The sequence below is a fragment of the Zootermopsis nevadensis genome, unplaced genomic scaffold (genome assembly GCF_977971745.1).
Source record: "Zootermopsis nevadensis isolate Lab colony 2312 unplaced genomic scaffold, Znev_1.0 Znev_ptg000005l, whole genome shotgun sequence".
Taxonomy (NCBI): domain Eukaryota; kingdom Metazoa; phylum Arthropoda; class Insecta; order Blattodea; family Termopsidae; genus Zootermopsis; species Zootermopsis nevadensis.
In genome coordinates, this window is record NW_028259137.1 from 3,069,194 (window position 1) to 3,095,232 (window position 26,039).

The 26,039-nt window shown below is 41.1% G+C and overlaps 1 protein-coding gene across 3 annotated transcripts in view; it reads right to left on the minus strand.

The window, feature by feature from the left end:
• The window catches only part of ssp3 (SCAPER domain-containing protein short spindle 3), a 314,720-nt gene that overhangs the window by 286,511 nt on the left and 2,170 nt on the right, over nucleotides 1-26,039 (minus strand). For all 3 annotated transcript variants that reach the window (XM_087343366.1, XM_087343365.1, XM_087343367.1), the window contains exons 4-18: nucleotides 25,869-26,015; nucleotides 23,310-24,587; nucleotides 21,106-21,340; nucleotides 19,923-20,547; nucleotides 18,772-18,928; nucleotides 17,504-17,663; nucleotides 15,170-15,396; nucleotides 14,114-14,326; nucleotides 12,643-12,759; nucleotides 11,640-11,749; nucleotides 10,501-10,735; nucleotides 9,664-9,893; nucleotides 8,873-9,062; nucleotides 8,360-8,472; nucleotides 8,032-8,155 (exon numbers count right to left, since the gene is read on the minus strand). In XM_087343366.1, the coding sequence (XP_087199492.1) occupies nucleotides 8,032-8,155; nucleotides 8,360-8,472; nucleotides 8,873-9,062; nucleotides 9,664-9,893; nucleotides 10,501-10,735; nucleotides 11,640-11,749; nucleotides 12,643-12,759; nucleotides 14,114-14,326; nucleotides 15,170-15,396; nucleotides 17,504-17,663; nucleotides 18,772-18,928; nucleotides 19,923-20,547; nucleotides 21,106-21,340; nucleotides 23,310-24,587; nucleotides 25,869-26,015 (4,161 nt within the window). The remainder of the gene's footprint in view (nucleotides 1-8,031; nucleotides 8,156-8,359; nucleotides 8,473-8,872; nucleotides 9,063-9,663; nucleotides 9,894-10,500; nucleotides 10,736-11,639; nucleotides 11,750-12,642; nucleotides 12,760-14,113; nucleotides 14,327-15,169; nucleotides 15,397-17,503; nucleotides 17,664-18,771; nucleotides 18,929-19,922; nucleotides 20,548-21,105; nucleotides 21,341-23,309; nucleotides 24,588-25,868; nucleotides 26,016-26,039) is intronic.

The following is a 26,039-nucleotide window of genomic DNA, read 5'->3' on the forward strand; positions in this document are numbered from 1 at the left end:
CCGTGATCACAAGTAAACAAAAAAAAACTTGAATTTTCTGTCACTGTTCTGAGGTACATAAGTTTTTCGTGTGTGTTATAAATAAATCATGACACGCACTTAAAATCGTCCGCTAATTTATGGACACTCTGTATTAACCTTAAAATACACTTCTTGAATTTTATGTTTGTTTCCGGATATCACCACTTGGCAGGTCGTAAAAGTTTGTCCGATGAAGGTTGATCCAGTTTTTAAACGACTCCGTCAACACGACTGAATATATTAAATACAAGTGTGGAAACGTACAGTCCTACACAGAAGTGCACACACACAGTGGCAGACAACGGACGAGAGACCACATAACAATAATCATCATCCCGCAAGGCTCAGAATTCCTTAACAGCATCACCACGTTGACGATGATCATGAATAATGGGTAGGATAAGGATTTGTAAGGAGGCGAATCTGACCTAACTGAAGGCATTATCCCGAAATCTGCCTGAAAAAACTCAGGAAACCCATAACATTTTCAGTCGGAGACGTCAGTAGCCTGACCGAGACTCAAACCGAGTCCCTCCGGATTATACATGTTCAGCGTGACCGCTATGCTAATCCGCTCGGATGTAATATTAATATGCAAATGGTACTGAAAATATCTTGCGTCTCGCTCAAAATTGAAGTAGAAAGTTTAGCTGTGAAAGTCTGACTGTTGTAGTTAAAACCTCACAAGCAATCGATTATAAGGAAAGCAATTGATTATAAGGGAAGCAATCGATTATAAGGGAAGCAATCGATTATAAGGGAAGCAATCGATTATAAGGAAAGCAATCGATTATAAGGGAAGCAATCGATTATAAGGGAAGTAATCGATTATAAGGGAAGCAATCGATTATAAGGAAAGCAATCGATTATAAGGGAAGTAATCGATTATAAGGGAAGCAATCGATTATAAGGAAAGCAATTGATTATAAGGGAAGTAATCGATTATAAGGAAAGCAATCGATTATAAGGGAAGTAATCGATTATAAGGAAAGCAATCGATTATAAGGGAAGTAATCGATTATAAGGAAAGCAATCGATTATAAGGAAAGCAATTGATTATAAGGGAAGTAATCGATTATAAGGGAAGCAATGGATTATAAGGAAAGCAATCGATTATAAGGAAAGCAATTGATTATAAGGGAAGTAATCGATTATAAGGAAAGCAATATCGACATTTATGTTCTTACGTGTAAGAAATAAATGCAATATAACCACGTTCTTTCTGTTTATACACTGAGCTGTAGGCCTTCACGTATTTTTCCATTCATCCATCTTTCGGCCCCCGGAAAGACGTGAATATATAACAAACATAATAAGAAAGAATCGTCCGACTGACTGAATAACCCGATGTTATTGACCGTTATTGAAATCCGAAAAAGGAGTGATTTGATTGCATTAATAAAAGAAAACGTCTGACGTACTTTAGTTCCAAACGAAAAAATTCAATTCCTTTTCTTTTATTGTTTGATCGATGTACATTTTATCTTTCGATCGCAATTTCTGTGCAGGGATAAAGCGAATAATGGATTCGGGGAGAAGACAAATGACTGTTGCAGCTAAGCTGACGGAAGCAGTTGAATGAACATGCATACAAAAAGCGGAACGAGAACAAATAAGCCCATCCACAAGCGACGACAGAAATCGGGTTCCTCCAGCGCCATTCACGCTGAAAGTGACACGAACCACGAATTTTGTCTCGTTAATGTTAACAACTTCCGATTTCTAAGAACCTGAAGATTGAAATATGCAAAACGATAATTCTGCTCGTCGTTTTGTATGGGTGCGAAACATGGTCTCTCACTCAGAGGGAGGAACACAGATTGCAGGTGTTGAGGAGGATATTTGGGCCTAGGAGAGAAGACGATGAGGCGTGGAGAAAACTGCATAATGACGAGCTTAAAAATCTGTACTGCTCCCCCAGTATTGTGAGGGTGATTAAGTCGAGAAGAATGAGATGGGCGGGACATGTAGCGCGCATGGATGGGACAAGAGGTGTGCACCGGGTATTGGTTGGGAAACCTGAAGGGAAGAGACCGGTGGGGAGACCTAGACGTAGATGGGAGGATAATCTCAGGCGGGATCCATGGGAGATAGGAGTTGAAGGAGACTGCATTTTGTTGGCCCAGGACAGGGTCCGGTGGAGGGCTTTGGTTAGTTCGGTGATGAACCTTCGGGTTCGGTAAGCCATCTAGTTGGTTGGGTCCACTATCTGGGAAGCCTGAGGGGAAGAGACCGCTGGGGAGACCTAGACGTAGATGGGAGGATAATCTCAGGCGGGATCTATGGGAGATAGGAGTTGAAGGAGACTGGATTTTGTTGGTCCAGGACAGGGTCCGGTGGAGGGCTTTGGTTAATTCGGTGATGAACCTTTGTGTTCCGTAAGCCATCTGGTTGGTTGGGTCCACTATCTGGGAAGCCTGAGGGGAAGAGACCGCTGGGGAGACCTAGACGTAGATGGGAGGATAATCTCAGGCGGGATCTATGGGAGATAGGAGTTGAAGGAGACTGGATTTTGTTGGCCCAGGACAGGGTCCGGTGGAGGGCTTTGGTTAGTTCGGTGATGAACCTTCGGGTTCGGTAAGCCATCTAGTTGGTTGGGTCCACTATTTGGGAAGCCTGAGGGGAAGAGACCTCTGGGGAGACCTAGACGTAGATGGGAGGATAATGTCAGGCGGGATCTATGGGAGATAGGAGTTGAAGGAGACTGGATTTTGTTGGCCCAGGACAGGGTCCGGTGGAGGGCTTTGGTTAGTTCGGTGATGAACCTTCGGGTTCGGTAAGCCATCTAGTTGGTTGGGTCCACTATTTGGGAAGCCTGAGGGGAAGAGACCTCTGGGGAGACCTAGACGTAGATGGGAGGATAATGTCAGGCGGGATCTATGGGAGATAGGAGTTGAAGGAGACTGGATTTTGTTGGCCCAGGACAGGGTCCGGTGGAGGGCTTTGGTTAGTTCGGTGATGAACCTTCGGGTTCGGTAAGCCATCTAGTTGGTTGGGTCCACTATTTGGGAAGCCTGAGGGGAAGAGACCTCTGGGAAGACCTAGACGTAGATGGGAGGATAATGTCAGGCGGGATCTATGGGAGATAGGAGTTGAAGGAGACTGGAGTTTGTTGGCCCAGGACAGGGTCCGGTGGAGGGCTTTGGGTAATTCGGTGATGAACCTTCCGGTTCTGTAAGCCATCTAGTTAGTTAGGGCTCATATGGATCACATCTTATAATATTTATACTATTGTTTAGCCTACATCTCTGCAAAAATTAAAAAAATTGTATCCGCAAGACAAAATTATTCATCAGGTACCACCAACACCAAAGTATGAATCGCAGACATCACTCAGTTAATTTATATTTTCCGAAAAACTTCCGAAGTTCTCACTGATCTGCCACTACATAAAAATTAAAATGTAATAAACACATTTCACGGGTTTGTAAAGCCGTTAGGTTGGTACAGTTGGAGACAGAAGGCTTCATAAGGGTCCCAATGTATGGGGGGCTCAAATGAAATTATATTCGTACAAGTTCCATTAAAATCGCCAAATGTGTCCGTAATTTTGGTGATCGCAGCCGAATCATAGTACGAACGAGTGGACACACTGGACGAACGATCGAATTTCGCAAACTGAGTTCGAAAGAAGGACCACGGAAGTCAGTCTACTTGTACTATGTATCGTGGACAAAATAATAACACAAGCGAACATATGGCGACGTAAGTGATTTCACAAACTGCGTCCCATGGAACCGGATTCTTGGATTTTCCACGGATAAATTCCTCCAGTGGCAGCCTACATTATGAACAACGTGCGATTCTGTTCCTACTAAAACGTTCAAGAGCGTGGTTTTTATGAGTAAATTCCACAAAATGTATAAAGGTGAGGTCGGGTTTGTAAATTAACATGCCTCATCTCCGAAACTACGGCAATGAATTTATTTCGGTTAAACTCTACACAACATTTTGTAGGGGAATTTGAGGTCTTCGCGGCTGTGAATATGTCCTGAAGATGGAAACAAATTGTTTCTCCGAAACGTTGGTATCTATCTACGAAGTCGCACAGTGTCACAACCCAGAATAATACCGACAGCTGTAGCCAGAAAAATGTATTTTTTGGCTCGTATCTGGGGTAATTTGACCCCCCAACTCAGGTCTAATTCCTTAAATTTCTCAAAAAAATGGATCAATGTAACTTATAAAAGAAAAATTGCATATCTTATAAAAACTACAACTTTTATTTGAAACATATTTCGACGCGGCGAATATTTAACAAAACATACACAAATTAGACTACGCTATGTCGTATCACGAGTGCAGTTAGCGAAACAAAAATATTAAAAAAAAGAACCTGAAATTTTTGTAAGAAACTCCACACGCCAGACATGGTCTTGAGATGCTAAAAGCCCCTAACAAACCCTCCTCCCTCCCAACGTTAATCCACAACAGCCCTAAATAATAACGAGGACCCGCGTATAACATTCCATAACACGCTTATTACTGAACAATGTCCACTACGAGATCCGGAAATTTCTGCTGATGTTCAATTTAAAGTTGAGGCAAATGAAGGCTGTGAAGCGCTATGCACCTATGGTGGCGCCGCGATGCGGTGTTCCCTCCAATCACCACTGTGCGTCTCGAAACAACGGAACGTGAGAAAAACAACACAACATCGAATCGATGCAACGAAGTGTAAACACGCGAGGTTAGGAAGTAACAGAACGAGTGTCGGTATCATGTGCTTTAACAAAGATAACTGTCTTCTGGGGTGCTGCGCCACAATGTCTCTAACAGACTACACGGGGCAATACCCCAGAAATCGCCACTGTGACGACCTCAAATCTCTCGTGTTTAACCTAACTAATTTTTTGTTAAGATTTCTGATGTCTTTAATGGCTACATAAACTCGTGAGTTCGATCTACATATCTGGTCAGCGTGCCAATAAATGACGTACAACGTTCCATTTCACTTTTTACAGTTTCACGTTCACGGTAATGTATGAAATTTCCAGTAATTATGTAGCACCACGTATTCCTGGCAGACTCTGACAGACGTCTCAGATAAACTGTTTCCTTCATCAACTCCTCTGAAATATCAGTATTTATCCTGTAGCCCTGATGACGGAGGGAGCATGCAACCCGGACGACAGCCATGTACGTGCATAACAATTTGCAGGGTATCCTGTACCGACTCGATCCGCGCAGTCGCGTCACGACCTCCTCCCCACACCCCGGGTGGCGTCACCTGCCACATCTTCCAGCTCTGGCAGAGGCAATAGGTCCGGGTAACGCCCATCCCGTCCGAGCAGGAAATATCATTTGGGATATTTATGAGAGGATATTGGCTTGGATGCAGGAAGGGAGAGAGGGCTTTCACCGCAGATGCATTAGCCAGCAGGAGGACGACGACAAGACAGAGACAGAGGATGGGATGGGATGGGATGTCTCTTCTACAAAGCTTTTACCTTACATTTATCGGGGCTGAGTGGAGACAGACAAGGGAAATCTGTTCTACACGAAAAACGAAAAAATCTTCTCATATCGTAAGCAGGAATCTTTTTTTCCCCCCTTAAACCAAATAAACACTGGGATGGAGAAGTAGAAATTCATGGGTCAGCTGTTTCAGACGAAAAAGCAGTGCCATCAACTCTGACACATCATTTCTGCACGAATCAGAGAAAAATATACGACACAGAGAAGCCACATCCACTTATTTGCATAATAAACTCAAATGTTACTATTTTCCATACAAAAATACATCCTTTCGCAAACGTCACTGTGACATACATATATATAAAGTCAGATATTGAGCGCCATTTGTAGGAAGTCCCCACTTAATGGTACCCGCACCTTGTCGTGGTGGTGGGGCTTGACCCCAAGAGCTACTGGTAGGGCCTCCCTAGTCAGATTGGTCGATGGGGAGAGGTCAGACTAAGACAGGTACCCTGGTCCTGCAGGTCGGGGGTTGGTCGCAAGGCTAACAGCCTTGCACCGTAAAAAGGAAGACGTTTCGAAACCTCGATCAAAGCCTCGGACATGACCTAACAGAGGACAGAATGGAAGAGGTGAATTGAGGAGGCCATGGACCGAATACGGACCGGAGAGCCACAGAAGAAGAATTTGTAGGAAATAAAAAGTTTCTCTGCTCGGATGGCTCATCTAAACGAACGTCCGCATGCATCCGACAACGAGAAATTCCTGTGTCACTTTCAGCGGTTATATCATTTACGGTGAAAGGGGAAACATATCGAAGGCAGAAGAAATGGCTTATCTGCCAATCTCTTACGCTGCCCTAAGGCGCTTACAGACTCGCGTTGTTCAAGAAATGGGAACTGCGGCAAAATTCTGCTGTAGATACGGATATTCATTTGCATTTTTCCATGGTGTCCCATGATGGAACAGAATATTAATACTCATCTTAAATAACTTACAGAAAACACCTACAATAAGAGAATCTAAAGAGATAAGCCTTCAGATAAAGAAATGTTACTTGTGACTCATAGATAAAACCCAAATTCATGTGTCATAATGTTTTGTTAAGCCCATTTTTAGCGGTGGAATAAAACTGACCGGGATTCACGGGAAAAGCTATCTCAGTGCCACTCTGGCTACAAATCCCGCGTGGACCGCCGTGGGAGCAAACCCAGGCCTTCACAGTCAGAAACCAAGTGACTATCCACCTGAGCTATGCACAGCCCACTAACTACATACAAACAGAAGCTGTGAACAGGCTGAAGCAGTTTCGGACAACCAGAAGAAACGCGATTCTGTAACTTGGAGATTGGACAAATGATGAAACGACTTTTAAAAGCAACGTGGCATTAAGGCATGTGCCTTGACGACAGAGTAGTACGCTTTCCAGACCGTAATGTTGTCACAGTCTGGCTACCTTAATTCTTATGAAAGAACTTCTAATACCAACTGAACAGGACGCTGCGTGGTTCTTGGTTTGGACGGGAAATTTGCCGCAACTCAAATGCTGGACACAAAGCACCTACGCAATCTCGTTACTGAGATATCCCGGTTCACACGATTAACAATTTATCCACTGTAAAATAGGTCCGTGCCGTGAATCGAAGGAAGGGATTTACGTATCCTCCAGAATGACCTCCAATAGCATTTCTTTCTGTACGGCAGACATCTTTCTTTAACAAGCCCCTGCATTATGCGTGCAACAGATAATTTTGGCCCAAAGTCTCAAAACTATAGCCGTAGAACCAAAATGTAATACTTTGCTCTGTAATGGCGAGTTCTGGTTCATGGAGCAATTAACTGGATCGCAGAATATTACTTTAAAAAAATGTTACGTGGCGCATCGTCTGACACACGTGGGAAAGATGACACATACAGAGTTCTGGTCACGTAACTTGAAGGGTAGAGACAACTTGGAAGAACTAAGCATTGACGGGAGGACAATATTAAAATGGTCTTAAAAAATGAGGTTAAAGTGCATGGATTGGATTCAATTGGCTCAGGATACGGACTATGGCGACTGACCAATGAGCCTCTGGGGTCCCGTAAAGATGGGAAATTTCTTGATCAGCCGAGAAACTATAAATATTAGCCTCTGTAGGCGGAACCCACTCCACGGAGTTAATTAATTCAACACCGTCTCCACTTCAAATGAAAGTTACTAATAAACAGATCTGCGTTATCATTTGTCAAAAAGTTTGCCATACAAAAAAGAAAATGGCACATTCCATAAAATACAGACTTCATTTCAAAACTTTTAGGTGAATTTCTTTTCTTCTTTTTTTTCCGCAGCGTGGTAAATATTTAACAAAACAGTAAACATATTTTCTAAATCCATGTAGCGCAGCACACGTAAATGCGATTAGCTTTACGACGAGAGACCCGTATCTGGAATAAATGAACATCCGGGGCGACGAGATAAACAAAAACCAAAAAGACGAGCATCTGAGACGCACGTGTATGCCGTCAGGTACACTTTCGTACCAGTTCCAGTGCTGAACCCACAGAATACGTCTTGACTACAGAAAGAGAAGAAAAGAAAATGTAACTCACCGTCAGCCTATAAAGCAGCAAGTCCAGTACCGTGCCAACTTTATTACTGAAGAGAACGTACTTGGAGTTCGCTGCGTGATTCTGACAGGCTAGGTTGTAAGTGGTGCACATCGTAACAAAACATCTGCAAGAGAACACAACGTGCGCATATGAGGTTTTCGTGACGGCAAGAATGTGAATTCTGGATTGCGATGCTCGATGTGACATCTTCTCCTGAAATGGTGGTATCCACCTACACAGCCACATGGCATCTTAATCCACAATTACAAATATAACAAAGCTATGATGATTATATTGCTAAATAAATTAAACACTGCGATGAACTTACTTTAAAGGAAGATACGGTGCCATATTGACAGGAACATCCAGTCCCAAGTTAAGGATGTTGGATAAAATTGAAAAACCATTAGAGGCTTGGAATGCCATTTGATCCAATGAATTCTGGAAACAAAACAAAAAAATAATCCAGTACAAAATTTATAATCTACATCTGTCCCAAATTCAAAAACATAGGCTAGCATCGATAAGCACAGTGCATCACGAGACGATTATCCGATCGGCAACCCGAAGGTTCTCTTCTGAGGTGCCTGCCGACGGATTCCATCCTACGCTGGATCCTAACATATTTCCCCATCTACTTTTAGATCTAGGAAGTGGTACCGTAACTTCTAAACTTTTGTATGCATATATTTCTTCCAACTTTCCACTCCAATTCTTATCGCCACAAATATATCGTAACAAAAAAATTTCTTTAAAAGCGTCATCAAATTGTCCGCACATAAGTGAAACAAAAACTTGATGCAATTATTTAGCGCTGTTTACGACACAACAAAATTCTCACCTGTTTATCCAGAATTCGACTGACGTCACCAAGAGCTCTTTCCAGGGAAGTTATTGCGGGATTTGGCCACTGTCCCTTCCCTTGACTCGAGTGCAGTTTCTCTATATCTCTCAAGCATTTCTGAATACGAGACTTGTTAGGGGATTCTATTTTTATAGACGGACCCTTCTTCGACTCATATTCCTGACCTCTGAAAAGCACAAGAAATAAAAAAAGAGTGTGATCATTTTTTGCTACATTTGCAACCCTGCAAAAATTCCCATTAAAATCACTCCATCTATCTCTCCATCAACATACACGTAACCCAAGAACTGCTGAATAAATTTTCATGAAATCTGTAACTGGGGAGTTTAAAATTTGTCAACATAACCTATTTTTTTTTTTTTTTACAAAATCACACAATATCAGGCACCTTTTATGAAAACCTACACGCATTTTTGCACACAAGCACCGCAATGGCAAATTCCCAGCTGGAAATTCCTGGTAAATCACAAAGGTAGAAGGGTGGAGAATTCCTGGATGAGGTATCCCCAGCAGGGGATTACTCCAGAGAATAATAAGGGCAATCAACCCTGCGAACCTGTCTCACGCCGCTTTGCTGTCGACTGTCAGTGGTCAGAATTGCCCTGCAAGTAATCTGACATCACCCTAACAGCACAGACTGGGATGATGTTTCCCGTAAACCATCTGAACCATCCGCATTACTATCACCAATCTTCCTAATCAATGGCGCCATTTTACATTAGCCTGCTGATTCAGATGATCTCATCTCTGATGCATAAAATACTTACCTAGCTGCCATTCGAAGTCTTATTTTTTTACAACGCTTCTTCAGTGCCTTCTGACGTTCTTTATCAAAGGCTATCTTAGGGTCAATCTTATCAGCAGGAGCATCAACGATGTGCCGGATGTTATAAGACGTAAGATCCTCTCTTGATGGATCCACTCCGTGCTGATGCTGCACGGCTTCCTGGTGCTTCCGACCTCGCAAGTGACTTAAAAGGTATACTTCTGAACCAATCTGAAAACCAATGTCTCATACAGTCCAAATGCCTTGCCCATTACACGTCACGCCCACAAATCAATCGCTGAGACAGCCGTTTGCTACGGACAGCGAATAGCAGGCTTTGTATCGCTCTTCTAATGACAGGTCATGATAAACGTGTCTGAATCTCAGTTCTTAACAAAAAATAAAGTATGAATGAGCTTTAAATTGTGCAGAAATGAACAAATCAAGCTTTTTTGTTCCTGTGGAAGAGGGGCTTAAATAATTTTTACAGTTTTACAACAACAAAAAAACATTCTGGTGCAGAAGAGAAAAAAAACTGTGGGCTGGCGGGTTAAAATCATCAAAAATGAACTGTGCAAAGTTTTCATTTTATCAATAATGATAAAGCAATTAAAAAGCTACTGCTCATTATTAACGCAGGTAATGATTCCTTGATGATTGCTGTCTCCTGGGTTGTTGCACCTTGTAGCTTGAATGCCCTGATGACGGAGGCAGCGTGACCTCTGAAACGTTGGTAAACATCGACGAGACTACACAGCGCAACAACCCAGAAGACAGAAATCTTCATACTCACCGCTGTGAAAACCTCAAATCATACATAAACTATTATGTTTCTTACCAGCACATTACACACTTCACACAGCTTCTGGGTGTCATAAGGAGCAAGTCGAGGCGCTACATCATCTGTGGAGCAACGCAAAATGCTAGATTCCAGAGCCCTCTGCCGAATATGTTCAATATTCTCTTCGTGTCGACGGGCAGATTCCTCCTGTTTCTGCTGAATTTTCTTCTGAAGTTCTTCTTGAGTCGCCAACTGAGCTGCATGCAGCGCGGATAAACGCTCTTCACGATCCCTACAGGAAATATAATACAACTTAAGTCCAATCAGCTGTATGTTATAGATTCAACTTTCAGATTTTTGTCGACAGAAGCAGAATGAACTCCAGAAACAGACATGCCCTAATTTAAGAACCCAGCACTATTCCAGTAACGCAGTTTTCAAAGGAGCAATTTACAAAACCTCTTACGAATACACGAGGGCATTTCAAAAAGTAACAGCAAATTAAATATTTTGAGATATATAATTTAATTAGAGATACAAATGATATGTCATTTTTCTACATAATCACCCTCACACCGTTGCACCAACTTCTTTATTCCATCAGAAAAAAATGTTTTTGGTTGTGCCTTCAGCCAGAAATGCACCGCTTCTTTGACCTCGTCATCATTCCCAAATCGTCGTCCTCTCAAAGCGTCCTTCAGGGGTCCAAACACATGATAATCAGAGGGAGCAAGGTCAGAGCTGCATGGGGGATGCTGTAAGATCTGAAATCTCAATCTCCGAACGGTGTCAAGAGTCGCAGCAGCCGTGTCAGGGCGTGCGTCATCACGGATTGATGTTTGCCCATTTTTAAACGCGTCTACCCACTCGTACACTCTTCTCTCACCAATGCAGGCATCTCCATACTGTTGCAGCATTCTTCTAAGAATTTCTTGAGGTTTCGCACCCTCCGACCACAAAGATCTGATGATTGCTCGCTGCTCCTCTACAGCGCAAACAGCTAAGGGTGCCGCAATTTTATATATGCATCCCTTCCAATTAAGCACGCCACGCTGTCTATTGGGCGGTGTCAAAACCTTCTCTAAGAATGTATCTTCCCTGCGCGGGAGTTTGAAATGCCCGGGGTATTCATTTCGTGAAATATTGTCAATTTGCTGTTACTTTTTGAAACGCCCTCTTAAATCAATAATTCATACCTTGCTTTCTCTCTAGCTAATTCCTGCCTTTCCTTTTCTCTTTCTTGTTGCTTCCTACCAACCCGTTCCTCTCTCTTCCTCCTCATTTCCTGCATCTTTTCCAGTCTTTCCTGAAAAAAAAATTGCAATGTAACTGCATCATTCATTGTTTCACTAAAAATATTATCATAAATGCACTGTGAATTTTTAACAAAACAGAAATGAAGTCAAGGAAAATTAATATAGTGGTATCAATAAATATTTAGTTACTAAAATAAATGAAGAATTAAAATGTTGCTAGTCGCAAAATGACAATTCTTTCACCTGTGGTAAAATACATTCTACATATTGTAATACCAAATAGAATTTGCAAAATTCAGATAAATTATGAAATCCCATATCATGGAATTTGATGCACGTTTCAGAGGTGCTTGCTACCTCTATCATCAGGGTAATGGTGATGGAGGCAATTTCTATGAAACTATTTGGCGCAACAGCTCAGAAGATAGTGTCTTCATACTCTCCGCTGTGAGAACATAAAATTTACTTTAATTCTAGGAATAATTTTCCTCAGTAAATCTAAAGCTATCACTGTGCCTCAATGTCATGTTATAAAGGTACAGGTAAAGTTCCATGTGTTCTTAAACTCAGGCTGCAGGTGACTCCATGACTCTCCAAACACGCGTTATAGCTTTATCTACGATGGGGACCCAGGAGCCGAGATAGCTGAGTCGGTATAGTGACTAGCTACGGGCCGGACGACCGGGGTTCGATCCCCGACTGGGGCAGGGGTTTCTTACTTTAGCCTCTGCGTCCAGACTGACTCTGGGGCCCACCCGGCCTCCTGTCCGAAGGGTACCGGGGGTGAAACGCGGCCGGGACGTGATGCTGACCACTCACCCCATCTAGTGCCGAGGTCAAACGACCTACATGGCGTGTAGCGGGATGGCTTGGCTTTACTTATAATGGGGACCCAACTCTCAATATCCTATACAAATATTTCATTTGTTTAAAGCAAACCTACTTGTCTCTCAGCTTCCAGTACCCTTCGCCTTTCCTCTACGGCAGCTCCCTTGGCTGCTTTCTCTTCCTGTTTCCGCTGCCTTTCCTCCTGAATTCCTTGAAGTCGTTCTTCTTGTTCCTGCAAAAACAAAGAATTTGGTTTATAGCATTTATGAAAAAGCAGATTGAAAAGGCAAACAACCTTGCACCGTAAAAAGGAAGATGTTTCGAAACCTCGATCAAAGCCTCGGACGGACGGACCTAACAGAGGACCGAACAGAAGAGGTGAATTGAGGAGGCCATGGACCGAATACGGACCGGAGAGCCATAGAAGAAGTGATTCAAAATCAAATCCTTTCCAAGAGATTTTTAATTCTGGGGAACAGTGAAATGTCACACAGTGCCAAAATGACAACTCCAGTATCTGTTTCTTAGTCAGAATATCACTTTACCAAAATTTCTTTATGGAAAGGCATATTGTCATGACACAACATTCACTTTTTTTTATAGTAACGCACTGCCATAATCATTCCAAAACTTGCTGGTTGATAGATGTTTTCGAGAAACAAATTTGTAACAAGTAATTCTTCTAGTATCAAAAAAGCAAATCAGAATTGTTTTGACCGTTTACTTTCGCAGTTACGCTTTTCTTCAGTCTCGGTGACTCGGGACTTTTCAACTGGAGATTTCTGTGTCTTGTTTCCAGGTCATATCAAAAGATAATTTTTTCCGTAAGGTCAGACTCCTCCAATTTTGCATCATGGACGATACATTCAAATTCCGCAATTTATTAATACTCCTGAAGAAGAGTTTTATTACTATAATGTTTCTGACAGCTTATATCAATGATCTTAAAACTGGTGTTTAGGAAGGAATGGTTTTCTTATGTTTTCAACTGTTCATATCTATGGTTTAAATATGGTACTTAACTCAGTGGTGTTGAACAGGGTCCTTTTAACAGTAACGTTATAATGACTATGATGAGGATTTATATTCTGAATCAAATATAAAGAAGCATCAACAATAATTTACGGTCCTGTGAGGATTAAAACATCTGTTTGTGTGTCAAGTAAACAGTTGGCTTGTTTGATTTTTATTCGCTGAAAGTTTCCTTTCTTTACATTTCTCACTGATGAGATTCTGTGGCATCACTTTTACGTACACTTTCTTCACGTTCCAGACTTTGGACAAAATAAATCACAGTATATTTATCATCATATAGTTCTGCTAATTTCCAGACAATCAATCGACAGTAGTCGTCATTTCTTATCGTTTAAGAAACTTAATTTTTTTCACATTCAGATCTCTTCTCAAAGTCGTCATCTGCGTAATATCTTCCCTTTCTTCTTCAGGCTGTTAATACACAAAAAATAATACATTTTCCGCTCACCGTTCCCTCTCGATAAACTTGCTGTAACATTCTGTAAATCTCAAAAGGCATTTCTTATCTTACTGTGTTTATTTCTAACAAAACAGATAAATCTCCTACTGACCTGACAAAGAGCCATGAAATCATGTCTTTTATTCTGTGCCTCCAACTCATTGATAAACGCAATTTCCTTCAGTTTCTCTTCTTCATCATGGGCTTTTCTGATTATACCCTTCAGATGCAACTTGCGGTTAACTTCGGCCCGCTTCAGTTTCATTTCGAGTCGAACGCGTTTATCTTCGATAAGCTGCGTCTTGGCAGCTTTCACTTCTTCCACCTGCAACCCACATTCACAACAAATATGAAACATGTAAATTACGCGCACAACAACGAATATTAAAATTTACATCACTACTCTCACTGAAGATAGTTCCCAGCACTTGTTAATATCAGCCCAGTTACTTTCATCATTATACATTAATGTAACTAAGAAGCTAATAAAATGATTAAAAAATAAATCACACAAAGCGTTATACCAGATTTGTGGGTCAAATTTCCCTGAAAAATAACATAAAATCTATGACTGTAGTAATAATAACTTCGCAGTCATTTCATCGTAACGCAGGCACCAACAAAAGTTTGTCTCTCATGCTGCAATGTACGACAAAAGAGAAGCAAGAATAAAGGCACAATAAAAATTATAAAAAATCATCTCAAACACAATATAACTTAAATTCTATTTATAATTCCGCACGTCCATGAAAACATCAAATCCTACTCAGAACACAAACGTTTCATTAGTTAAACAGAAAGTTTTTGTCCCTTTTCTTTATCGGCAAAGTTCGCTGTTTTCGCGATTCTTTCCCCGCATGAAATTAATGCACAAACAGCTGACCACGTGTGTCCATCTCTCTAAATACACATTTTTGACTCAAGAACCATGGGACAGAGTCTGACGACATTTGGCATGGACATTACGACATAGGACACTAACCTACACTCACACTTTTTAATATACTATAATCAGTAATACCAACAACACAGATAAATGAACTTATGAGGGTTGGAGTGACACTACTGTAACTTCTAGACGTACTGAGGAACATAGACCTAGGAATAAAATCAGGTAAATTCTCTGACCAGGCGTATCGTCAATACAAGCAGAAATGGCAATGATCACCTTGTTAAGAAGATCTCTTAGTTTCTGTGACTTCTCGTACATCAGTCGCTCCCTCTTTTCTTTGGCCTGCTCCTGTTTGGTTTGAAAGCAGCGTAAAGTCTCTGGCAGAGTCCGACGACGTGATGGCGACGACAGTTTCTGATGAAGCTCCAGAGCACGACCGGGATGGCGTGCCTCCATTTCCTCCAGTTGTTCCAACGCATCCACGCGTTCAGCCCATGACATACCTAAAAAGAAATTCAGCAGGATTTGAGGTTCTCACAGTGAGTATAAGAATGGTCGTCTTCTGGGTTGTAGCGCTGTGTAGTCTGGTAGATGTTAACCAATGTTTCAGATGCAGCAAGTACCTCTGAAATGTCAGTTAAAATCTACCAGACTACACAGTGCTACAACCCAGAAGACAACCACCTTCAATAAGAAATTTAAATTGCTCTGTAAATTCTCACAAAATACTAAAACATTTACACAATTCAAAATTTCTTTTCAACCAATGTAACCATTAAATTACAGCAGCCACATGGTAAGTTCCATTTTTATCTGGAGATTAAAAACTTGAAGATTCAAATTAAATTCATATACACTTCTCAGTTACTTCTTATTTAAATTTTATAATTCACTTATTTCTGCATCTATCTTTTCTGTACACTTTGTCCGACTCTAAAACACAGCGGACCCTTCACGACACCTGTATTAACACAGAAAGCAACAATTTTCAACTTTTCATATTTAATTATCTTACGAATTAACCTTCTGGCAACTGAAAGGCTCTCTGACCGGTGATCACTTTGAAATAGCCCCATCTGACCCCAAATGAAAATAATTAGGCAGCAATCTCAACTTTTTGGTGATACTGAGTTAGGGTCCTCTTAATGAGTCTGAATAACCGCCATGGTGGTCTAGCGGTTAGAACGCTGGGCTTGTAATACTGGGGTACCGGGTTCGATTCCCAGCGGTGCTCAGATTTACAACTTGTGTTGGGCAAGGCCGTGGTCTAGGCATCATGGAGTTTTCCTCCGGGGTTTCCCCGGTTTCTCCATGGCATCCCAAAAATTACTCCGCTTTCATCATCATCTCGCAAAAATGGGGGTCTCAGCAGGAGCGTTAAATATCGCGGTCCCGATCAAACTCATGTACTGACGGGTCGTGAATCCTGCTAACCACCAATGCATCAACATTCCAAGATTTAAATATACATCCCCTGACAATGGCAGTAAATGTCATGCTGAATACAGGAAATGAAATTGTATGTATCCTTAATAGATTTTTTGGCACTTTTATCAGATTGTGGGAAATTGGAGATTGCTCACTTTTCTTTCAGACCCCTCGTATGTCAGACATAAATATAAAATAGTAACAAATTAATGCCAATCACCTAGCACACAGGAGGCATTGAGAAACATACAGACAGGTTGTAAAGAAATCAATTGCAGAATCAGAAACTCTTGATATGTGCACATACATTACAATCTCTATATCAAGTTTACCCATAATAATACAGCATGTTTCAAAAGTAGCTTTACAACTTGAGGGCGAGATATTGGTGAACTGATAGGAGAAACATATAATTTCAGAACATAGAAATGTAGTCAAACACTTCAAGTTTTATGTCCTTCGGATTTTTATGGTTCAATTTGTTATGCGGCAGACATCCCATCTGTAGTCAATATCTTGCCACGTGTGGTGTAGCATCTTCGGTGTCACTTCGGCAACTGCGGCGGTAATTCAAGTTCGGAGTTCGGCCACATTTGCAGGTAAAGGTGGCACATACACTCGATCTTTAACAAATCCGCACAAGAAAAAATCTAAAGGCATTAGATCCGGGGAACGAGGTGGCCGTGCTATTGGTGCGGCCCGACCGATCCACCGACCTGGGAAACGGTTGTTGAGGTACTCGCGCACTTCTCCGATGTAATGAGGGGGTGCACCGTCTTGCTGGAAGTGAATGCATCCTTCCTGGTCATCTTCGTCAAGTTGAGGAATGAGGAACTGTTGGAGCATGTCCAGATACACAATGCCAGTAATGGTCTTCTCCATGAAAAAGAAGGGGCCGTACACTTTATCATTGCGGTTTTCGGCACTACAGTTTATGTGCATGAAACTTGATGTGTTTGGCTAAATTTGTGCATTTAAAAATATTGCGCACGTCCTTTCAATAAATTTATATTCTCCTGCGAAGTTGTAAAGCTACTTTTAAAACACGGTGTAATTTTTGCTCCTTTCGCTCTAGCTACACAAAGAAACAAAAGGCGCTACAATAGCATTAATGTCCGTAATTCCATATACTTCGCACAATCAAAAATTCCTGTATCCAGTCTATAAATGCAGTCTATGTACCCTCTAACTGAGTTTCATATCTGGCTTCCAGCGTCATACTATCTTCAGGAATCAGGCTCTTCTGAATTTCTGCCATATCATTCTGCCTTTCTTCATCATCCTCTTCAGGTCCAATTGTTGCTTCTCCGTCTGTTTCTGTCTCATCTGTCTCTGTATCCACCTGTTAAAGAAAACCACACCAGTAAATGTACCTCTATCGAAACAATAATTCAAACAAAACTCCACAATCAATTATGGTCTCATTAATTTTCCAGTGCAGTGTACAGGAACTTCATATTCTAGTAGATTTCATCTTAGAATCATCAGCTTTTGTCATTGAAACTGGGGGAGGGGAAAAATATTAAGAGATGCATAAAGCAGAATTTTTAAATTTTATGACGGTAACATACACTGTTTCAATTGGGGATACAGAATTTGGTATGGTATGAGGTTATAAAAATGTTTAAAATACTAATAAAATTTATCCGTGCATCAAATGACACAAGAATCATTATTAAAGAACAAATGCTTATTAACATGCTTCTGCAGTGTGTTCAGTACTGGAATACGCATAATACCTTCATTTGTTCTTTGCAACATGCATTTAGAGGGTTAAGTCTGCCTTGTGTCGCCCTCGGTGGACTAGTTGTTAGCGTGCTTACCACTGGACTCAAGGTTCGCGGGTTCAAACCCAGCCGAGGTCGATGGATTTTTAAGAGTGATTAAAATCTGTAGCACAAACTTCCATCAGAGCGGAAGTAAAGCCGGCGGTCCCATGTCGTAGACTTACGGCATGTAAGAGAACCTTACGGGCATGAACGAGATGTTTCGTAAGCAAAATTCAGTGGCCATTTCTCACCCGTGTCTCTCTTGATTCACTACTAGATGGCTCTAGCAGTCAAATCATGATTGAGTAGAAATTATGCAGAGGCAGTGGGCTTGTCACTCACTACTCACAAAACGCACACTTCTGAAACTTCGGTAAACTTCTACCAGACTACGTGGCACAACTACTCAGAAGACAGCCCTCTTCAGACTCACCGCCACGAAAACCTCAAATCCTACTAAAAGATGATTGCTTTGGTGTAAAGTCATGGAGATGACATCATACGGATCTAAACCCAAATGTCACTTGACATGTACCATTCACCTGTCTTCAGTTAATATTGCATTTGTTTACATTCAAAGAACACAAGATTTATTTTTCCATACCGGGATTACAACAAATTTTGGCTGTCAAAAAACCTATACTGCACACAAAACAACACAATAAAAATTACGGTACTTACCTCAATTTCTGTCGTTTCTAGTTCATGAATTTCTTTCCTCAACATTGCTTCCTCAGCACACAGTTCCTTACTTTTTCTTAGCTCCTCTTCATTAAATAAACTCTTCTCTTCCAAAATATCTTCAAGTTGAACATCCAAAATTATAGTACCAGAGCAACTGTTTATAAAAAAAAGACAAAGTAATGTTTAAAAAAAAGCAATGTCTTATTGCTATTAAAATTAGAGATAAAAATCCATTCAAATGATCATATTCAAGACATTTAAGTTTACAATGCTGTACCTTACCACTGCCAACTCCAAAAATCACAAATATGTTTTTGAATTTGGAAAAAAAGGAACACGGAAAACCTCAAAATTAAGTAAAAGCATCAAGCAGGTTGTAGTAGTAATAATGCTCAAAATTTACACTCAGGACGTACGTTGTTCAAATCTTAGCCATTTTGAATAAGGTTTTCCATGGTTTTCCTCATACTCTCAACACGAACAATGAAATTTCACATTCAAACACGCAAGTGCCTCCTTCCAAATCATTACTTAACATTTATAAACACATTTTAAACACAAGTTGTTTTCAAGGTTAAGCCTTTACCCGCTGTCCTACGTGAGCGATTAAATGCGAGCGGTGCGAGCTGCGTGGGTGAAGCGGAAATATCAAACTGGCTGTTTGTATGGCGCTCTCCTAGGTTACAGCGAAGTGGTCAGGAGAGGGAAGCGGCCAAAGTCCGAGATCAAATATTTTGATATTTTCGCGCGAGTCGCTGCGCTGGCCAGTAAGGCGCATGCGCAAGACAGCTGACAGTGCAGTACAGGGAAGGCCAGACGGACCTAACAGAGGACTGAATGGAAGAGGGGAATTGAGGAGGCCATGGACCGAATACGGACCGGAGAGCCATAAGAAGAAGAAGTACAATCACACGAGTTCATCGACAATAGCTTTATGTTTTGTTGTCACGTACCTGCATACTTACAAGACGAGGAATTATATGCAGATACAAATTTGTAGCCATGTTTAAATTGTTACCCCCTTTGCGAGACAAAATTCTGTGGTGCCGTGAGTAAAGGAAGTTAGCGGAACTGCTCTGTATCCACCTCTCTGTCCTGTTACTCCATTCATCTAATATTAAAAATAAGATTTTAACATATGTCATTACCTGACAATTTTTTCCTCTTGCGTCCCTTCAGCATCATGCTTAACAATTTCAGACTCGACATCCTCTTTCTTTTCCAAAGTTCCTACAATTTTTCTTTTTTCTCGGTTATCCTCGGAATCTGATGCAACTTTTGAAACGACTTTGTCACTAGAAACTTCTTCTGATTTCCCTTGTTTCTCATTTTTTCCATACCCATTTACCTTTCTACTTGAAACTGATGTGGTTTTGATAGATTTTAGTAGCTTATTGTTATTATCTTCTTTGATATCTTTGACATCTTTTTTCATTTTGGTAATATTGGTACTGTTCCGGCATGCCAGTGTCAATGAAGGAACACTTCTCTTCAGTTCGGCAATTTTCTTCCCATCTTTAGTCGTAGGTGGTCGTACTTCTACCTCTATCAGAGCCAAAGCCGGAAGCGAAGTTGCAGCACTTGGCTGCTGAAATCTGGATTTTGCACCATATCCACGTGAAGCCATGCCAATGCTGCCTTTCCTTTCCATGGGACGACACTTGATGTTGCCGGCACTGCGCGACAGAGATGACCCTAATCCTTCCACTTTGCTAGCCGGTGACATACGAGAACGTGACCTGCTCTTCACTGTCTCCCAGCCCTGTGTATCATCTGTAATAGAAAATTCATTAATTATAACTGATTTAAAAAGCATTTTGACAAAAAAGAAATACAGTATGATTTTCCACATAATTTATCCATGGACAAACAGCCTTAACGATTTATTTAGAAGTTCAGACAAAACTTATTACTACTTATTCATAACATGATTAAATGCCTATAAGATGATCATAATTAAAATGTGAATTACTCAAAATACATCTAACTTCATGCAGTCGAGTCCTTGAAAACCTCACAGTGACTCAGCTAGTTAACAAATTCCCCAATTTTATGGAACCAGAATGTTCATTAACAAGTTCACAACTCCGTGAAACAGCCAAACCCAATCCACAACCTCACACCTTATTTATGTAAGATCTATTTTCCATGGTCATAATCTTGAAAATAACATTTCAAATGAAGACATACATAACATAAAACATTTATCTTAGTACATCTTTAAAGTAGTCAGAAACGGACTTCCTGACCATTGAAGACGGAGATAGCATATATCAGGAATGTCAAAAACCTGTTAACTGAGGTCATTAAACACATCAGCAAGATACATACCATCTTCATTGCCAGCTCCTGTCCTCGGCAGTACCTCAACCGAAACTGTTGTGCGTGAAACTTCTGTGCCCTTAACCATGTTCGCCCAGCTTCGAGCACCAGATGACGCAGAACTATTCAAAGATGAGTTGGAACCACTTCTTTTATCCAAACATTGTCTGCTCTCCGGAATGCTTTCTACTTTGGGTGATACTGAAGCTGCCATGATTACATTTTGTTGACTTCTATGATGAGACTACACAGAGAACACATCCATTAACCAATACACATTTTGATATATGGATGGTTCAGAAGTCAATGAGTGATAAGTCATTAAACCTATCACAAGAAAGTGTTTAATTAATATCATCATATAAAATTAATATCTATGGTAAGTACACACTTAATGGTACCTGCACCTTGTCGTGGTGGTGGGGCTTGAGTACCTCAGTGACCCCAAGAGCTATTCTGGCGGTAGCATAACTACTGGTAGGGCCAGGGGGGGAGGTCAGACTAAGACAGGTACCCTGGTCCTCCAGGTTGGGGGTTGGTCGCAAGGCTAACAACCTTGCGCCATAAAAAGGAAGATGTTTCGAAACCTCGATCGAAGCCTCGGACAGACGGACCTAACAGAGGACCGAATGGAAGAGGAGAATTAAGTAGGCCACGGACCGAATATGGACCGGAGAGCCATAGATGGAGAAGACTTATACTCATTGGCTTCTCAACTATCCATTTATATACACACAAACATGACTGTAGTTAACAGAAAATACTACTGATCAGCCACTGCTTATCAAGGGGATGTTTTATGATTTGTATGTAATAGTGTACCACATACATTAAAGAGAAATCTGTGGACTTGTACTTCATTATCTAGTAGTTCTAAATTGACGTTCTTGTATTTTTAAGTAGGTTTACAGGTTGCTAACACATCTGTTACATACTCAAAATACCTAGAACAAATTTTCATTTAAGTACACACCTTTCTGATTCATTACAGCTAACGTCATTTACTCCTTAAAAGATTCTCAAATAAGATCCAGTTTGTTAAAAAAAAGATTATTCCAATAGAATTTAAATTATTAAAAATAAAATGTGGGGTCCTCAGTGGCCGCGCGGTCTAAGGCGTGAGCCTTGTGCCGCTTTGGTTGCTGGGACCATGGGTTCGAATCCCACTCAAGCCATGGATGTTTGTCGGCGTATTTCTGTGTTGTGCTGTCCTGCACTGCGACAGGCCGATCCCTCGTCCAAGGAGTCCTACCGAATGTCTATAGATCAAGCCAACGAAAAGTTGGGACCCGTAAAAGGGTACCGGAAAATGTATAAACATTGTCAAACCGAAAATAGAAGAAGAAAAATAAAATGTGAAATAAAACTCTTTTAGAAAGAATTTATAATGCAAATAAGAGCACACCCTAATTTTTGAAAAGTCAGTGCCCATGACTGAAGCTAAAACAAAAAGTCAAATAACAATTTCTGAAAATAAACAGCATTACAAATACACTGATAATGAACTACAGTCAATTGATGAATATTAATGTGACAAAAATTCAACGGATGTTATGGAAAACCAAAATTACAAATTTTCTTCACCATAACACGTGTGTGTAATCAATAAGTAATGGCAACCTACATATGTGTAAACGATTCTGATTTACTAGATATATGCACTGAATATTGTAAAGCTACTTCTGTGCTTACTCTTCAGTTACAATTACAGTTCCTTACCTGTGTCAGGGTGATTAAGTCGAGAAGAATGAGATTGGCGGGACATGTAGCACGCATGGATGGGGCAAGAGGTGTGCACCGGGTATTGGTTGGGAAGCCTGAGGGGAAGAGACCGCTGGGGAGACCTAGACGTAGATAGGAGGATAATGTCAGGCGGGATCTATGGGAGATAAGAGTCGAAGGAGACTGGATTTTGTTGGCCCAGGACAGGGTCTGGTAGAGGGCTTTGGTTAGTTCGGTGATGAACCTTCGGGTTCCGTAAGCCATCTGGTTGGTTGGGTCCACTATTTTGGAAGCCTGAGGGGAAGAGACCTCTGGGAAGACCTAGACGTAGATGGGAGGATAATCTCGGTCGGGATCTATGGGAGATAGGAGTTGAAGGAGACTGGATTTTGTTGGCCCAGGACAGGGCTTTGGTTAATTTGATGATGAACCTTCGGGTTTGGTAAGCCACCTAGTTAGTTAGTTAGTTAGTTAATTAGTTAGTTCCTTACCTGTCTCGACATTAACGCTCCTCTTTGTGACTTGAGGACTGCCACCGCTGCTGGCTCTGCTGGTAACTTTCTTAATGCAGTTCCTCTCCCAGCAGGCCTTACATCCGTGGAAGTCCGGCTCCGAACAAACCTAGGACTGCTGTAGAGTCTGGTAGATGTCAGGCTGGTATGTAACGGTGCCTGACTTCGAGCGATAGCTGGATTACCAAGATTTGAAACAGCTGCATAAGCTGGTCTCACAGAAGGCTGTGGCCTCATGCTGGACGCAAGAGACGCTGCGCGAACTCCAACTCGCGGTGAAGCTACTGGCGACCTGCCACTAACACTTGTTTTACTTATAGCATTGATTACTGGTGCAGGTTTGCTAACAAGTGTAGGCGTCGTAACCGCCGCTTTCCGTGGGATTGAAAGGAATCTCAAACCATCAGAATCCTCAATACATTCTTCTAGATCTGTCTGAGAGGCTTGATGGACCGTCATAGGAACCACAGTTAAATTAGTATCAGAAATGTTTCCACTCTCCACCTCACAACTGTCACTTCTACTGTACTCATTTATATCAGAATTATCTTTAAGGGTACCATAAAATGGAACTCTTGACTTCTCAAAGATATTATCTTCGTTGGCTATCTTTTCATTTATTTCTTTGTGTGTAGTTGTATCAGTTTCACAAATCATATTAATTCCCACTTGAATCTTGGCACTCATTTCTCCACCATTCAGATCATCCTCTGCGTCAATCTCAGGACTCTGTTCCCTCACATCACATATTCCTTTACACCCTTCATCAGCCGAGACTAAAATCACATGACCAGCAGCAGATAAGGTATCACATTTCTGCTGCTTTCCACTCACGTCCAAATTAGACGCAATTTCCATTCTATTATTTACATCATTATTTACATTCTGCACATAACTATCCACATTGTCTGTTATATTGTTTGGTTGAAAGTTAAAAATAGCCTGATCATGTATATTAATCTCATCTGAAACACTAAGAGGCACTGGATTATCTGCGGCCATCAAATTACTATTGAGAGTACCGTTTATAACATCAATCTCACTTATTACTGCGTCAGCACTATCCGAAAGACAGACGGGCTGTAACGAAATGCGCTGTGACACCGGATTTTGTAGATTTGTTCCTGTATCTACTGTGACGCCTTCCTTCCTCATCTCCAGATTCTGTGCAGTTAAATTTGGTGTATCTTCTCTATTCACATTTATAACAGCATTGGAGCCAGCAGCTGTAGTCTCCATGGTACCTACAGGGCGGACCTAAAATACATCATAAATTTATGAAATGGTCAAATCCTACACAGTCGCTCCCTGATTTTTGGTGTTTCACCTGTTCATAATAACAGTTTAAATTATTAAACACACATAGTTTTGTAGACATACAGTACAATCTTGATTATCTATAAAAATGGTGGAAAGAGGAATCGTGGATAAAAATAAAAAAAGGACTATCCAAATTTATTATACTTTCATGCTGACATATATCATGAATCGCTCACCGACACTAGTATGACAATCACGATATTAGTACAGTATGAATGAACCATCTCCACCTCACTCAACAACTCACTGCATCTCCTCCCATAACATTACCGGATGTGAAGGACAACATAAAACAGTTTGGTAAGAAAAACCCGGAGCATTTTGGGAAAAAAAACCACTATCTGTAGACGAACACAACATTCAATCAACCTGATGACAAAGGCAGTAAGAATTTCTCAGATATCATTCAATTTAAATCATGCTACGTGAAACAGCATCCCAGAAAACAGTCAGCCACCTTCATATTCATTGCAGAGAGAAACTGAAATCTCACCTTCATCTCTTTGCTTTCTAAACAGCGTCAATAATATCAGTTATCAGGATTCAATGACCTTTAAGTGCATGCAATGTACGGTGACTATCTGGGTGATGATGATGTAACAGGGGAGACCTTGGAGCAGTGGTCCCCAACATTTTTGTGCCTATGGGCACATTTGAGAGTTTATGAGATCATGGCGGGCACCAACCAATTAACAAAGCAAAATTTTCTTTTCGCTGGACAAATAAGATATGGACACCAAACAACACACAAAACAACACGACGTTTAACGATACAAGAAACCACACACTCAAAAATACGTAGTTTTATAAGTACAATTATTATTACTCGAGTGGGAAGTTAGTGTGATGTTTGGCGCTGCATTTCATCGGCCAGTTTTTCAAATCTGGGAGTGTAGGATGATGTTGCTGCTCGCAAACAATCGTCAACATGGGCGTCAGTAAAGCGAGATCCGCGCTTTGATTTTATAATGTTCATGGTTGAACGGCCTTCATTATTCAGTATAACCTCTTTCCGTATCAACGCAGGCACCCAAAAAAAACCTTGGCAGGTGCCGCGTTGGGGACCACTGCCCTGGAGAATCCAAATTGGCTGTGCCACTAGATATGGAATCCCCATGCTAGGATTACCCAGCTCGGTATTCCTCAGTAACTACCACATGCAAAAATATTTATAGCAATTTTTAGCTAATGTTCCTTGCTCTATACAACACTTATTACCTTCCCTGGTGAGGATTTCCTAATTTCCCATGCCAGTGACGTCGGTCGCTGCGGTGGAGGAGTGTTCTCATATTCCCATTTTATCTTGAACCACTCGATAAGGCTGTGGAAGTCACGGGTGTAATTTTCAAGTACCAGGATCACCTCCTATAAAAACAATAAATAACAAAA